At 34.7% G+C, this 15462-nt stretch overlaps 1 protein-coding gene across 7 annotated transcripts in view; it reads right to left on the reverse strand.

The window, feature by feature from the left end:
• LOC143238086 (paired box protein Pax-6-like) overlaps positions 1 to 15462 on the reverse strand; it is a 125571-nt gene that overhangs the window by 32383 nt on the left and 77726 nt on the right. For all 7 annotated transcript variants that reach the window (XM_076478026.1, XM_076478025.1, XM_076478030.1 and 4 more), the window contains one exon: positions 11748 to 12094. In XM_076478026.1, the coding sequence (XP_076334141.1) occupies positions 11748 to 12094 (347 nt within the window). The remainder of the gene's footprint in view (positions 1 to 11747; positions 12095 to 15462) is intronic.

Here is a 15462-nt window from a genome sequence, read left to right on the forward strand (position 1 = left end):
TTTCTGAGGATATAACGGAAAACAGTTGATTAGTTTTTGAAGATATATGTATGCTAGATTATTAATATAATACAAATATATCCAGCATCTAAGTGTGATTTTATTTTGTGATCACGTTGTGTATTTATGGAATGTGCTGCGACAAAACGCTTTTTAATTGATGTCCACTAAAAGTAAAACAATATTCAGTACAGTTAGTACATTGAATGTTTTCATTGAGAGCTGACAACTCTGAAGAACAAAAAGAAGAACAGCTTCTTTAATAGTAGGACCAGTGCCCGGACAGTGAAGCTGAGGAGCCGTGGTCCGTGGCTTTCTGCGAAAATTAGCGTTCCACATTTTAGGCGTGTATGTGTAATATACGAAGGTCGACTAAACCACATTATTCAGCCAGGAATTTAAGAGTAGCAGTGGGTATTGATAGCCAGCTGTCTTCCCTCTAGTCTTTCAGTTACAAACGTGAGGCGGCTATAGGCATAGAATCCTTTGTATTGGTTTGCGCGAAATTTCTAAAAAACAAACAAAACAACAATAAATATGTAACAGAATTACTTATAATTGTATATGTGATATCTATGAAGACAGTGTTAACCCACAGATGATAATAAATATATACAGACCAGAAAAGAAAACTCAACTGCAAGAGTTATTTACTTGATTGTAAAACCTTCCTCAAAACGAGGTTGACGCTCGAACATTTGTTGAATAAGCGTGACTCGGAAAGTCGTTAAATAGTCGCCCCTACTTTCGCTCGTGCTTAGATGCTTTCTTGTCTTCCGGAGGGAGGAAGTATAGGACTTTATAGGAGACGTGCAGGAAAATTTGTAACTAAAATATGTTTCACCGCGAGGGAAACAGCAGTGAAACTATTTCATATGAATTAACAGCAGATTCACTTTCGGGAAAAAAAAAGACTGTTAAAATAAGACTGTTAAAAAACTTTATTTAACCTTTATTTAGAGTACAAAATGTATATGTTCCGAAAATGTTTGGTTCTTTCATTATTCCGAACATTTTTTTTATTATTTGACTAAGTTTCTCAAGTATGCCCAACGATATAATGTTTGAGAACAAAAACAGTATGGGTACAGACCAGTTTTGGAACACTATATTAAACTTTGGGATAATGTTTATCAGATCGTTACTAACTGCAAAGTAAAATATTCATATAAAGAAATGTGTTTCTAATAACGTGTTTATGACACTAGATAGGAAGCATAACCTGATTTATCTGGTTTACAATGATTCAGATGCGTGCTTAACTACTGTATTAGCTGTTATGACAAATTTGCTTTTCCGACAGTCGAGGTTAAACATGTTGTCTACCCACTTTCCCATAAGAGAGTTGAGGAAGCATGCGAGATCTCTATTGAACTCGTGCTAAAAGGGCATGACGAGACGACACGGTCGAACATAATCGACAAAACCACCTCTAGAAGTCTCGCTTTCACACCGAAAACCCTACTGTTGGTGGAGTCAGTCGGTTTGTGATGTATGATATGCCCAGTGTTTATTGTCCAATTTCTCTTTGGGAGAGCTGTGCCCCACTCCCTTCCTCTGGTCGAACGTTGCTTTCATCAGTAGTTTAACTGTTTCAATCAGTTTTGAGTACTTTGGGCCCCAGATGAAAGGTCTGCTTTGAGAGAGACGCTATGTATTTTACACTGAAAGCTCGTGCACACTGTACACTTTAAAGATTAGGAATCTGCTTGGCAAAATTTAACAAAGTAGTTCTTGGAGGACGAATCCGTTTCCTATGAATACACTTGTATGTGTTGTTGTGGGCTTCATACTGGGTTTCTACCGGCCAGGTCTTTTCGGTCATACAACGAATATACTGAACAAGTCACTCCAATAAAGTATACATGTTTTTTTTTTCTCTTTTAACAGGAGAACTAAACACCTAACAGATCCCCCCTACCCGCTCAAGTCTGGAGGATAAAGTCTTTGCCCTTTTAAAAATCCACAACTCTCTCAACTACAGGGAGCCCTATTTGAAGTTAGCCGACACATTCTATTCCAAAGAATTCACAGCGTTTCGTGTGGATTGAAGAATCTCTCAGGAGAGATTAAAACTAACTGTATACACGTGTATGTTAAAAGTCTTGTTATTGTTCCTTAAGTGAATTTGTACTCTTTCTCTCTGGAACAAAATAGAACTTCTGCAAAGAGAAATGGAAAGACGATATGTGCTTCTGAGTAAGAAAATGTGAATCACTGGCTGTTATTCATACACCTTGCAACAAAGAAATAGTTACTAAGTCGATTATTAATGGAATCAAGTTCTCTTACACGGAAAAAAAATACACGCTTGGAAGTTACCGCCTGCGCCACACATGCTTTTCTTTACACGTGCAGCTGTCTCAATTGAAGTTCGAACTTTTTTTTTTCCATGAAGCCAAATAGATATTTTATTTTGTTAGAAATAAAGTCATTTTTGCTGTAATAAATCACTTGAGATATGATTTTTAAAAATATTTTAAAATAAAAATGTTTCAATCTCGAGAAGTGTCAGTCACTCCAGTCATATTTTCTAGTAGTTAATCAGAACAAACTCTCTATCCTTAAGTGACCAATTGGCTGTAACTAGCTACTTTCACACGTATTAAAAATTAATAAACATTACTATATTTATAGTATTTCATAACAAACACCTTCTGTATAAAATGATGTACTGTGCTTCATAACAAACACCTTCTGTATAAAATGATGTACTGTGCTTCATAACAAACACCTTCTGAATAAAATGATGTACTGTGCTTCATAACAAACACCTTCTGTATAAAATGATGCACTGTGCTTCATAACAAACAACTTCTGTACAAACCGATGTACTGTGCTTCATAACAAACACCTTCTGTATAAAATGATGCACTGTGCTTCATAACAAACAACTTCTGTACAAACCGATGTACTTGTGCTTCATAACAAACACCTTCTGTATAAAATGATGTACTGTGCTTCATAACAAACAACTTCTGTACAAACCGATGTACTGTGCTTCATAACAAACACCTTCTGTATAAAATGATGCACTGTGCTTCATAACAAACAACTTCTGTACAAACCGATGTACTGTGCTTCATAACAAACACCTTCTGTATAAAATGATGTACTGTGCTTCATAACAAACAACTTTTGTACAAACCGATGTACTGTGCTTCATAACAAACACCTTCTGTATAAAATGATGCACTGTGCTTCATAACAAACACCTTCTGTATAAAATGATGTAATACGCCTTTTTTCTTTACATTTCATTAAAGGGAGGTACTTAACATTGCTTTGAAACAAACAGTTTCTGCAAAAAATAGCAGCGTTGAAATCTGAAACATTAATATCACTTTGATAACACCTTCATTAAGTTGTACAATCTTAAATATGCTTATACAACGGCAGTCGAGCGCTTCCACAAAGTACAATTTATCAGAAGTGCATCCTGTGGATCGCTGAAACATGACGTCAAGTCCAGGATACAACTCTCTAGACACTACCTTTTCAGATTATACAGTACTGGCTCAAGACGTCACAAAATCACCTCGTGGTCTTTCATTATAAAGTAATGTACTTTGTCACGGTGTTTGCATTGTTTCCAAGCCTCAGTGAGGTCGTCAGTGACATGTCGTGGACCGGAGCCAACCCTCCTCCTACAACTATGTCCTACACTGAGCCGTCGCACGTACCGCGAGAAATTGATATCAGTTTTGTTCCTTCCTCGCTTAAGCACGGAGAGTTGGCAATATTGCGTCTTTTCACGAGGTAGTAATTTACTTCCGCTACTGACTGCATGCACAATGTCTGTGTGTGTGTGTAAGTATATCCACATACAGGAACAAAGTATGGAGAGTTTAACCAGAGGATAGCAAACAATCGGCTCTTTTAAAGGCTTTGCGTTCCAGTGAAGAAATCACCAGAGTCTGTAGCTGAGGTTCGTCCCGAATCTAATAATAAAGATATGCATAATAAATAACTATTACTTACCTTAGGCGCCAAAGACATGTTAGCTCTAAAAAAAGCTATTCAGAAGGAGCCATACACTCGAGTGGTATTAGGTTTTACCACTTTTACCTTAACACTAACGTTATTACTCTGCGAAAAGCCTGTTCAATACAATCTCCACTGAAATATACCAACATAAAGACATGCGACAAAGTAACAAAGCTATCATTTCACATTGTATTGTGACATGTATTGTTAGTTGCTTCTTGCATTGTAATTGGATTCCCAGGTTTGAAAATCCAAATAAAATTTCATTACAAATGTAAAAAAAACACGACACGTTTCGATATACAGTGTGTACTTTGAAAGTTGTTGATTGTACATTAACTAAGAAGAGAGAAAGACAAACGAGTCCTTGTAAACTAATATTGCTAAACATAAAGACGTTTGATTTACACGTTCCCATTAAGAAACAATAGAACATTTACTCGTCATAAGATAACGACGTAAGTAGCTGTAGAAACTCAAATATAAAATGTAAGGGGTCTATTAATTGACACACTTACTGATTTATAAACCTAAAAAAAAAAAAAAAAGGAATGGACGTAATGACACTGTTTACAATAATGTGTGATAATGAGATATATTGGCGCGATAGTCGAAGCTTATAGATTCTTCGTTGATTAGTGCATGGATCAATCATTCAGGTACACTACTTGTGACAATTCAATTTTAAACACAGAACGAGCACTTGCACGTGAGTACGAGACAAAATCAGCTGACCTGTTCTCGTGGACTTTGGAGACTTAGGGAATTTTATAAATATCGTTACTAGCATATTCCATCTCACATTTTCAAGAGAAGAAATTAATCAAATTGAATATCATTGAAAAAAATATATATATTAATGATAATTCAGGTCCCTAAACAAATCGAGTCCAAGTTGTGAGGATAAAACAGATGGCGTTGTTTCAATCAGACTGAAGTACAAGTTGAAAAACTTAAGTTTGATATTTTCATTACATAAATCGAATGTTGTGGCCATTTTATTAAAAAAAAGCTTCCTAATACATTTAATAGAAGAACTTAATCTTAATGTGTAACATTCAATAAAAACTATAACACTGCTAGGTTAACCGGTAAGTCGATACACAGACTAGCGCCCGCTTGCTTCGCCCGCTACTTTCTCGTTTTACGACAACGTTACCAGTGTTCAAAGCCAGTGAACAAGCTGGCTAACTGCCGGTAAATACTTTCTAGTTCCCACCTACTGTTGCCAGAAATTGGCTTATTGTAACCGCTAGGGAGTGTATAACAATTTCATTGTCCTTGTTAGCGACACCGAGAAAACAGAGGGGCATTGGCTTACCTCATATTAAGCCTTATTACTTACATCAATAAATTGATCCGCGACAAATAATACGGGTTCGCTGAAGAATTGCGTTTATTGTCTTTATATCTTTTAACAGTTAGTATAACTGTTATATATATATATATATATATATATATATATATATAATATGAACTCTTTGATATATATATATATATAATATAAGGAACAGAAACAATAATGACCTTACCATGTTCTTGACAAACAGTTGTTATTACTCACATAAACATATTCCATAAACAGCTCATGATGTTAAACAATAACACGTACGTTCGTGAATGATAGAGATGAAATACAAATCCAATAACCCGAGGTCTTTCGAAAGGTGGACCTTTCTTCTTTCAGAAGCAAACTGAAGAAGGAAGGTCCATCTTTCAAAGGAGCACAGGTTATTGGATTTGTATTTCATTTCCATAAATAACTGGTATTTACTGTTCTTACTGCGTATCTATATTACACTCGTCCCTGATTTTATAACCCATCAAATGTAGCCTCGTTCATTCAGTAACAGAAGTGTCAGAAGATACATCAAGCTAAAGTATTAATTAATCTTTATATTAGAAAAAATTGTACATATTGTATTTTTTGACAAGGTTCTCTTTACTTTTTAAATTTTTATGCCGTTAAAAAAGTTTTGTTAACGTGGTATACTTATGTAGTATATAATTTTAGAGTATGGGCGTTGCTAAGGTAAATATTTACCCGAGGTCCAAACACATAGGATCAGCCTCAGGTACGCTACACCTTTTAATTATGGTGACTTCATAGGCCATTGTGTTGAGTATAACAGGATATTGCTGAAGGCATTCCTTGGAAGACACAGTTTTATTCACAATATTCCAGTATTAAAACCATAAATGAAATTTCAGTGGGCAACGAAAATTTAAACAATGACTTAATTATCGATAAAAAGTAAGAATATTGTGATATACGGATTACAATATTACCTGAGAAGAATGCCCTGAAAATAACTATTAATCTGAGAAACATTCACTTGTTTACTTCTGTAGAAACTAACCATATAAAATTGTATTTCTTCAGTTTGCTAATCCAACCCTTGTTGATAAGCCTTGAATAGGAGAAATTGCAACGCACTATGACAGTAGACGATACGGCGAATCAAAGGATGCAATGGGTCCCTACGTCACAAAGTAGATTTTCAGTTTCAGTGAAAAGTGTGGTTAACTGATTGTTGTTTCGTACAAAACTATAACTAGTTATATATCAGCTGTGCCCACCAGGGAGAACTGAATTCAGAGGTGAGGCATTGTATTTCCTCACAGATATCGCTGTCCCATTGGGAAACTTGGTGAAATAAAACTGTAAGGTGCATCATATTCATAAGAACAAATTGTTTTTCTGACGTAAAGTTCACGTTTGAGTGACTGTGAATTAGATGTACAAGAAATTGTTTTACACAAAATTATAAGTTGCACACTATGAAACTGTAATCAGCACATGTATGTACAATAAGCGTTTTGTACCTCGGTGTGTAAGTGATAAGTTCAAGGGTTTACAGATTTATTGCTCGATTCTCTGTTTTGGACATAGCACATATACCCTATTCTGTGGCTTTGCGCTGAAAGGTTTTTGTTTTTTAATTTCGCGCAAATCTACACGAGGGATATCTACGCTATCCGTCCCTAATTTAGCAGGGTAAGAGTAGAGGAAAGGCAGCTAGCCATCACCACCCACCGCCAACACTTGGACTACTCTTTTAAATGGTGGGATTGAGCGTCACACATTATAATGTCTCCACGGCTGAATGGGCAAGCATGTTTGGTGTGAGGGGGATTGGAACCCGCAACCAGCAGATTACGAGTCAAGCGCCTCAACCCCCTAGTCATGCCGGGCCTGCGCTGAAAGAACCAAAGGCTGAAAATAGTATTTCAATATATTAGAAAAGTAAAATATTGTTTCGTCATAAGGTAGATAATTGTGAACATTTATCAGTTTTAATATTAATGACCAATCTACTTAATATTTCTTTACGATTGAAGGAAGAGAGGTTTATTTCACGTAGTATTCTTTTATAAAATGTGGAATGAAAAATTTTAATAATTCACTTCAGTTTCTTTCAAGATCGCTAAAACAACTACAAGTTTTAATTTACTAAGCTAAACAATTTTTATTTCGTTGTCAATGAAGTAAACTGCTTACAGCATTTTCTGAGTAAATTAAAACCTTGATACCTTCGTTATATTTAATGAATATTATCATATATATAGGGATAATTTTACATGTCAGTAAATTGTATCTTGACCTAAAATTTATTTTCGAAGAATAGTCCTAGCCTCGCTTTCCTTTCTTTATTAAGCATTTTATAAACCAGTGAAATATTTATAAATTACTTAAATTATTCCGGGACACTTCCATTTACATTTGGCCCAGCATGGCTAGATGGATAGGGAACTCGACTCGTAATCTGAGGGTCACGGGTTCGAATCACCGTCGCACTAAACATGCTCGCCCCTCAGCCGTGGGGACGTTATAATGTTACGGTCAATCCCACTATTCGTTATTAAAAAGAGTAATCCAATAGTTGGCGATGGGTGGTAATGACTAGCTGCCTTCCTTCTAGTCTTACACTGCAAAATTAGAGACGGCTAGCGCAGATAGCCCTCGTGTAGCTTTGCGCGAAATTCAAACCAAAACATATACATTTATTTATATCACTGTAGTTTTACATCGTTTAGATTTCTTAATTTGTTATGTCTACAAAACTTTGAATTCATTAATTTAATAAATTTCCTTCAGAATTAGAATGAGTGAAACCAGTGTCTTCGAAAGTTTTTATTGTGTACCGAACGTTGCGGTTTATCAGTATCATAGTTTGAACTGTGATAAATAAAAAAATGTGCTGGGAAGGAAACGAATTGAAACCCACGACAACCAAAGGATAGACGGTAACAAAGAATAATTACGGCCAACGTATGATCGTCTCAAGACCCTGATATCTGTTTGTGATAGAAAACGAACTTTTTATTGTCGTATTGCTACATTTGCAGGATATGCAAACGATCTAGGACATGATTAAAGAGTTAATCACCCAGAAACTCCTGGTGAGGAACATTGTGACAACACGAGGTACCACATTAACACCCTCCGGAAGCTAACATCTCTGCCGCGAAGCAACGTACTCCATCATATTATCCAAATATCATCTGCTTTTGTGTTTTTTAACCAATGTACCTAATAATAAGAAGATATGATATGCGTTCCTACAAATCACACTAATTACGAATCTTACATTGAACCATTTCTTTTTTATTACAAGGGATAAAATTCCTCCGCTAAGTGGTTATTTGTCGATTATATTATACTGGGTGTTACTAGTGTTACATTACAGCAATATTCTGTTTTATTATGATTACAATGTTCTAATTTGCATTAAAACATGCATTAAAAGTGCTATATATCAGTGTAATGGTATTACTTCAAAATCATCGACGACACCGAAAAGAATAAAAAACATCGTTAAGAAAGCTAACATGGCTTCGAACCCGAACCACCCTTCATTTTCTCTGAAATAATCCAAACTTCATTTAGCGGGAAAAAGATTACAGTTGGTGTGATGTTTATCTGAAAATAAAAACACGCATTAAATCGAGTTAAGAAGTGTTTCCATTTCACTGCACGGAGACGTTTCTTTTAAACAAATGTTTACCTGAAATTAATGTATCGTGTGTTCAAAGTCCAATTCTGAAACCTACACACCTTAGGTTACTGTAGATTGATTGATAAAAAAGAAGTCTCTTGGACCGGAACTAGTTGAGTTTCATTCATGGATTCAAATTTAAGCAAATGTTTTGTCTTTAAAAACATCAGCATAAATACTTAGTGAAATTGCAAATAAAATAACCAACAAAATCATATATAATATAACTTAGTGATAAAAATGTAATTCTGAGTTTGCGTATTCTATTCATGCTGTAAGTCTCGAATATAAGGTTTAACATTTTTAAACTAAAACATTTGTGCATATTAGGTGTAACAACATATCGGACTGTCGAGCAAAACAAGTCTTAAAACTGGATTGAGAGATGATTTACTTTTTATTCGTAAATAAATGGTTCTAAACTTATTCAGCAAAATTATGAAATTTAAATAAAACATGATGGGACTTTTCTAGTTGTGACGTGTAAACAAAGAATGACGGGAGTTCTCTAGTTGTGACGTGTAAACAAAGAATGACGAGACTTCTCTAGTTGTGACGTGTAGACAAAGAATGACGAGACTTCTCTAGTTGTGACGTGTAAACAAAGAATGACGAGACTTCTCTAGTTGTGACGTGTAAACAAAGAATGACGAGACTTCTCTAGTTGTGACGTGTAAACAAAGAATGACGAGACTTCTCTAGTTGTGACGTGTAAACAAGGAATGACGAGACTTCTCTAGTTGCGACGTGTAAACAAAGAATGACGAGACTTCTCTAGTTGTGACGTGTAAACAAAGAATGACGAGACTTCTCTAGTTGTGACGTGTAAACAAAGAATGACGGGACTTCTCTAGTTGTTATTAGGAATTAAATATAAGCCGGTTAAAATCAAAGAATCTATTTGATTTTATGCATGTTTATCTGAGTTACATAATTTTATCATACAACATTTCTAACAGTTGACCCAGATGTCATCACTAATACCCTATGAATCAAACTTCGTCCTAGTGGTTCTAATTAAATTCAAGATTGAGCACCGAATGTGGCCAAGAATAGCCAAAACGTTGTGCAATTTCGTCACATAAGAAGATAATTTATCTTAAATATTTCTTTGTTTTTTTACAAATTTATTGAGTTCCTCACATAAAACACTTAAAAGACTTCTATGGTAATGTTGTTTTACCAATATTTCTCATTACACATACACGATATGTGCTTATGAGTTTATCTTATAGGTGAGACATCGCTTTAGAATGACCATTTACAACATTCATCAAGTAAACAAGTATTTAAGAATTAAATACTTGAATTCCTGACTTTATGAACAAATACTAGGCTAAATATTAGTGGTTGTCTTACAAAAAATTATTATATTAAATGGACACAATGATTATAAAATGTCTAATAATACCAAAGTGGGAACGGTGTAGCCCAGTGGTTAATGTGCTCAAGAAAACAACAACAAAACATTTGTGCTACTTATTTTGAGTGTTAGAAGAGAAACAATCAAATCCTATCTTGCTATTCGATTAAGGTAACAGCATCAGTTTGTGGTGGATGGTGTTGAATGGCTGCCTTTCCTTTACCGTACGACTTACAAATTAAGTAGGAAGGGATAGTGAAGAGTAGCTTTAAAGTAGCTTTATCCGAAAAATTCAACAACCAACAAAAATAATGTAGGGGCAATCACTGCAGAGCACAATAACATATAATGTTGCTGCATTACCAGGGGTTCGAGTGTTCTAAAATTACTACACGACGTTAACTATATACTATGAGCACATGAATTAGAGAAAAAAAAATACACTGACGTCGAACTTAAAATAATGTAGAATAACAAGTGAATATTCGATGTCCTTAAAACGTGACTTAGAAAATGATGCTCGGAGTTATTTTAAAGATTAAAACAATAACAAAATTAATTATCTAAATTATTACAAACTACGAAGGATCAACCGAAATAAATACATTTATATACACTGAATGTTGAAACGAAAATCTTTCTCTCTGGTAACGGCAATATGTAATAGTAAAGGAAGTATTAGGTTATTAACTCTAACGCTCGTTTTATCTGCACATGATTTGAACGAGAAAACATCTGTATTTTCGTCGCTGTATTATACACACTTTTATATTTAATGTGATATTAAAGTATAAAGAAATTAAACATTAAAGGTATTATAGATAAAAGTTACTGTATGCTAATCTAAGGAGAAGAACAATACGTGTATTGTAAATATCAGTGGCATTGGTAATTAAAGTTTCGAAATATACAATACGTGAAGTAATGTACTATATTCAAGTATATAGCTCGAACTCGGTTTTCAAAACAACGTAATCTGAATCAACTTGGAAATTAACTTTTAAAACAAAGTATGAATTTAACGTGAAAATATTGTCAATAATTCTATGCATTAAATAATAAGAGTTAAAGGACCTCTTTCACTATTGCATGTCCAGTTATCTCATATATCAAAATGTTAGCGTTAATAAATGAAACAAGTATCAGTCCCTCTGTTCAGTGGCCCTTCGTGAGACCGTCTATTGTGCATCCATATATATAACAACTTATTTTATTAACACATGCGCGTATCACATTAGTAACTATTTAAACAGCTGGTTTTAATAAGAAAGCCGTTCAGATTTACTCTTGAACGTTGATGATACCGGAATGTTCGAACTGATTTAGTATATATGAGGGAACTTCAGTTTAAGTTTGTATACGTGCAATAGGCTTTTAACGTATTGAATATTACTTACACTTGGAACGTTGTCGTTATTACATATCCCTTCAGATAATAGCCTGTCCCGAATCTCCCAAGCAAAGATAGAAGGACACTCTCGTTTGTACTGGGCGATTTTGTTCACAACGGGCGGGGTTGCCACACGGGGTTTACTTCCCCCGATGGCCCGGGGCCGAATGGACCCGGTCTCGTAGTATCGGCCGAGGATCTTGGAGACGCAACCGTTAGACACCTGAAGAATCCTGGAGATGTCGCAGGGTCTAGCACCACTGTGGGCCAGTTCTACAATCTTCTGTCGTGTGGAGTCAGGTAGCGGCCGTCCGTTGACGTAAATGCCTCCCAACTGGTTGATACCGCTGTGTCCTGTGGAGAAAATAGACAAGCTTTATGGATTAGGTATACAGTTTGAATTTAAACTAGAAGAATTACACGTCTTGTCCATCTGATTAAACCCACTTCAGAAAAACTTGATTTTAATAGATAAATATCGCAACTTCAAGAAATATGCCCAGCAATGTGATGAAGACGTGTGTAATGATTTTGTACTGTTTTCTCTCTCTTTTTTTTAAATTTGAAGCCAAGTAACGATAAAAAGAAATTCAATGAACGTTTGTTATACAAAAGATATTCGATTTTTTTTCTCATTTTTGAAAGTGATTTAATTTTTTCTGCTAATAGGAAAGCTCGTTTAAAATTCAGCCATTTGGAGCCGGTTCCTTTTATGTATAGAAAATGAATTCAATTGGATATTTTAATTTTTAGTTCGAGTATCAACAAAGGACAAAAAACAAAACATGGAGTTATAATTATGTTTTACAGCAATACATAAACCAGTAGTTTCCAAATGTGTGGGAAAAGAATGAAAGCTCAAAAATAAAAGTGGAAAGTATCATTGTTTATTTGCTCAGATTACGAATTGAGTGCCTTAACCATCTGGTCATGCCGGGCAAAGTATCATTGAAATTTGGTAATACTAGGCACATAAGGGGAATGAAGGTGGGAAAATAGAGTACAGTTGAAGTTTGGTAATGTTAAATACATGGCAAAACGAAGACGCGAAAATAAAAGTGATTATATTTTCTTGGTAATCTAGTTTGAATATTCTATACACTCATATATAGAACATTTCTCTGGGTAAAACATAGTGCAAACAAGCATAATATTCAGATGGACTAGCAGACACTGTTTTTTTTTTTAAATTATAGCAAAAACTAGGATGTATTTAAAAACGAGACAATAACACAAAGTTAAAATAACTAACACATTACCTAAAGCTAGATATTTTAATTGGCTTTTATCAATACATCTTTGTATATGGTTCATACAAGTGAAAGTTGATAATGGTCTGACGTTGTATCCGGAATATAAAAAAACAAAAGCAATATAATCTTAATTGTTTGCTCTTAATACACAATACATTGTCAACACAATCCATGTCCATCCGTTCGTAACATGAAAACAAATGGTAAAAACCAACAAATACTTGAATTCTCAACTATGTATTAGATAACAGGCTTTCGAAACAAAACAGTTAATATCCTTGTCATACCGAACTCTTCTAAAGGACAAAATACGTTATTTCTATGTATCTAATACCACTGTTTCTCGTGCCTGTTTCTTATAATATAATAAGATAGGTTTGTCAATTATCCAGCAGATAAGCTGAAGAGACTAGGTATTTTGAACGTGACAAGAATTGTGCCAGCGACACCAACCCAACATCCGTGCTTCTTTAGATGTATCTTGTACACTCTGTTGTCACCAGGGAAAATACCGCAGCATTTCAAAATAACTTAACTGACAGATCCGGGTTTATAGATGTTTCAAAAACTAATCACTTCTTCACTTTCAGTTTATTTTTAAGCTTAACACACACACAGTTTCAAATAACGTAACTCACGAAATAAAAAAAGTTTCTTTTAAGACAAAGAGAATATATATTTGCGGCTGTTATCTTTTGATATTTAAGATTTGTGTCAACTACAAAGTATAACACCTTATAAAACAGTCTCAACATGGAAATTACACAGAGAAAGAGAGAAGAAATTTTACTTTTTCTGCACATTCAAATTATTGCTGGATTTTGAATCACTCTGTCTAATGTGAAAGTATGACGTTGCTAAATTACCCACGAAATACTATGAAACGTAATGACTGATTGACTTTAGTAGTTTTGACAAATTTACAGTTTCATTCATTCTTTTCAATAATGTTTAATTTCACCGACGTGCCGGTTGTAACTTTACTAATTAACTATGCTAAGATCTGAGGCTCGATTTCCCATGGTGGACAGAAGGTGTATAGCCGATTATGCAGCTTTTTGCTTAAAACAAAAACCATTAAGTTTCGCCATCCATACTGCAATTCAGAGCTAAGCTTGTGGGTTTATAACGTTAAATTTCGGGGCTCAATCAATGTGATGGGCATAGCACAGGTGGCCCATTATGCGACTTTTGCGCTTAATAAAAACAGAATATGAAATGTGTAAATTAAATTATCAAATAACTCATTTTAATTTTCCTTGACGTATTAAAGCTCAGAGACTAATACTAAGACCAAGAGTGGTCGGCAAAACAATACTATATATTGAAAGGTACCTCACCAATATAAGCCAGCGGACATCCTGTGTAGGCCTAACTGTGTAAGATCAAATACTTGGGTTTAATTAACACATAATAGAGATCAGCAGCTAAATCCTCTAGGTTGCATACCTCAAAGACAACACTAAACAGTGAATGTTGTTTAAAACTGATGAAAGCACATTCAATTACTTTGACATGAAGAAAGTGAGGTCAAGGTAAGACCGAGTTAGTCATACTTAATGTTTTCCACATTTAACTGCACATTAAATTGGACCAATGGAGTTATTCGTATTACTTCTTAACAGCCCTGTTGGTGTTCAGAGGTGTTGAGCTTCAAAAATAGCTTTGTATTTTACCTTTTTTTTTTTTACCTACTACTGAAATGTTTCGTACAGAGTAATTATAGGTTGTTAATTGGTTTGGTTTTATTCAAAACGTTGTTTCATATTACAATATAAAGTTATTATGTATTCCTCTCCCACAAAAAAAAAAAAATCAATTTTAATTTTTTAGTTCACCTTGGTAATCGATTATTCTTATATATAACATTGGGTGGTCAAATTTTAGTCAGGTGACTGAGTATTGCAACCACTTGACGAATGAATTATGTTTTTACTTATACACATTAAAAAAAAGTATGTTATTTGCTACAGACAAGTTTTCTTTTTACTTATGCAAATAATTGAGAGCTATATAGGAAAGGCCTAGTGGTTAATATATCGAGCGGATGATCAGAAGATCCGAGGTTCGAATCCATGATTTGCTACCATACTCCGTACTTTCAGATATGAGTATGTGATAAAAGTGTTGATCAATCTCCAGATTTTGTTAGGTGTAGGCGGTAGGTGCTACTGACTGCATCTCTTCACTGATGTTGTTGGTTGGAAATTAAGGATTGTTATGATTGAGTCTTTAAGTTTCTAACCTGGCCGTTTACCGATGTGTTATATAAGGTGTCTGGTTGACAACACCACATGTTGTACCGCGAATAACAAATGGTTGTTTTTCTATACAGTTATGTTCGTTTAGTTTGTTCAGTTGAAGTTACACACGAAGCTGCGCAATGAGCTCTCTGTGCTCTACTCACCACAGGTATCGAACCCCGGTTTCTAGCGTTGTAACTCTGCAAACGTACCACTATGCCAATGG

This window comes from Tachypleus tridentatus, chromosome 13 (assembly GCF_004210375.1).
Source record: "Tachypleus tridentatus isolate NWPU-2018 chromosome 13, ASM421037v1, whole genome shotgun sequence".
In the NCBI taxonomy this organism is placed as follows: Eukaryota; Metazoa; Arthropoda; class Merostomata; order Xiphosura; family Limulidae; genus Tachypleus; species Tachypleus tridentatus.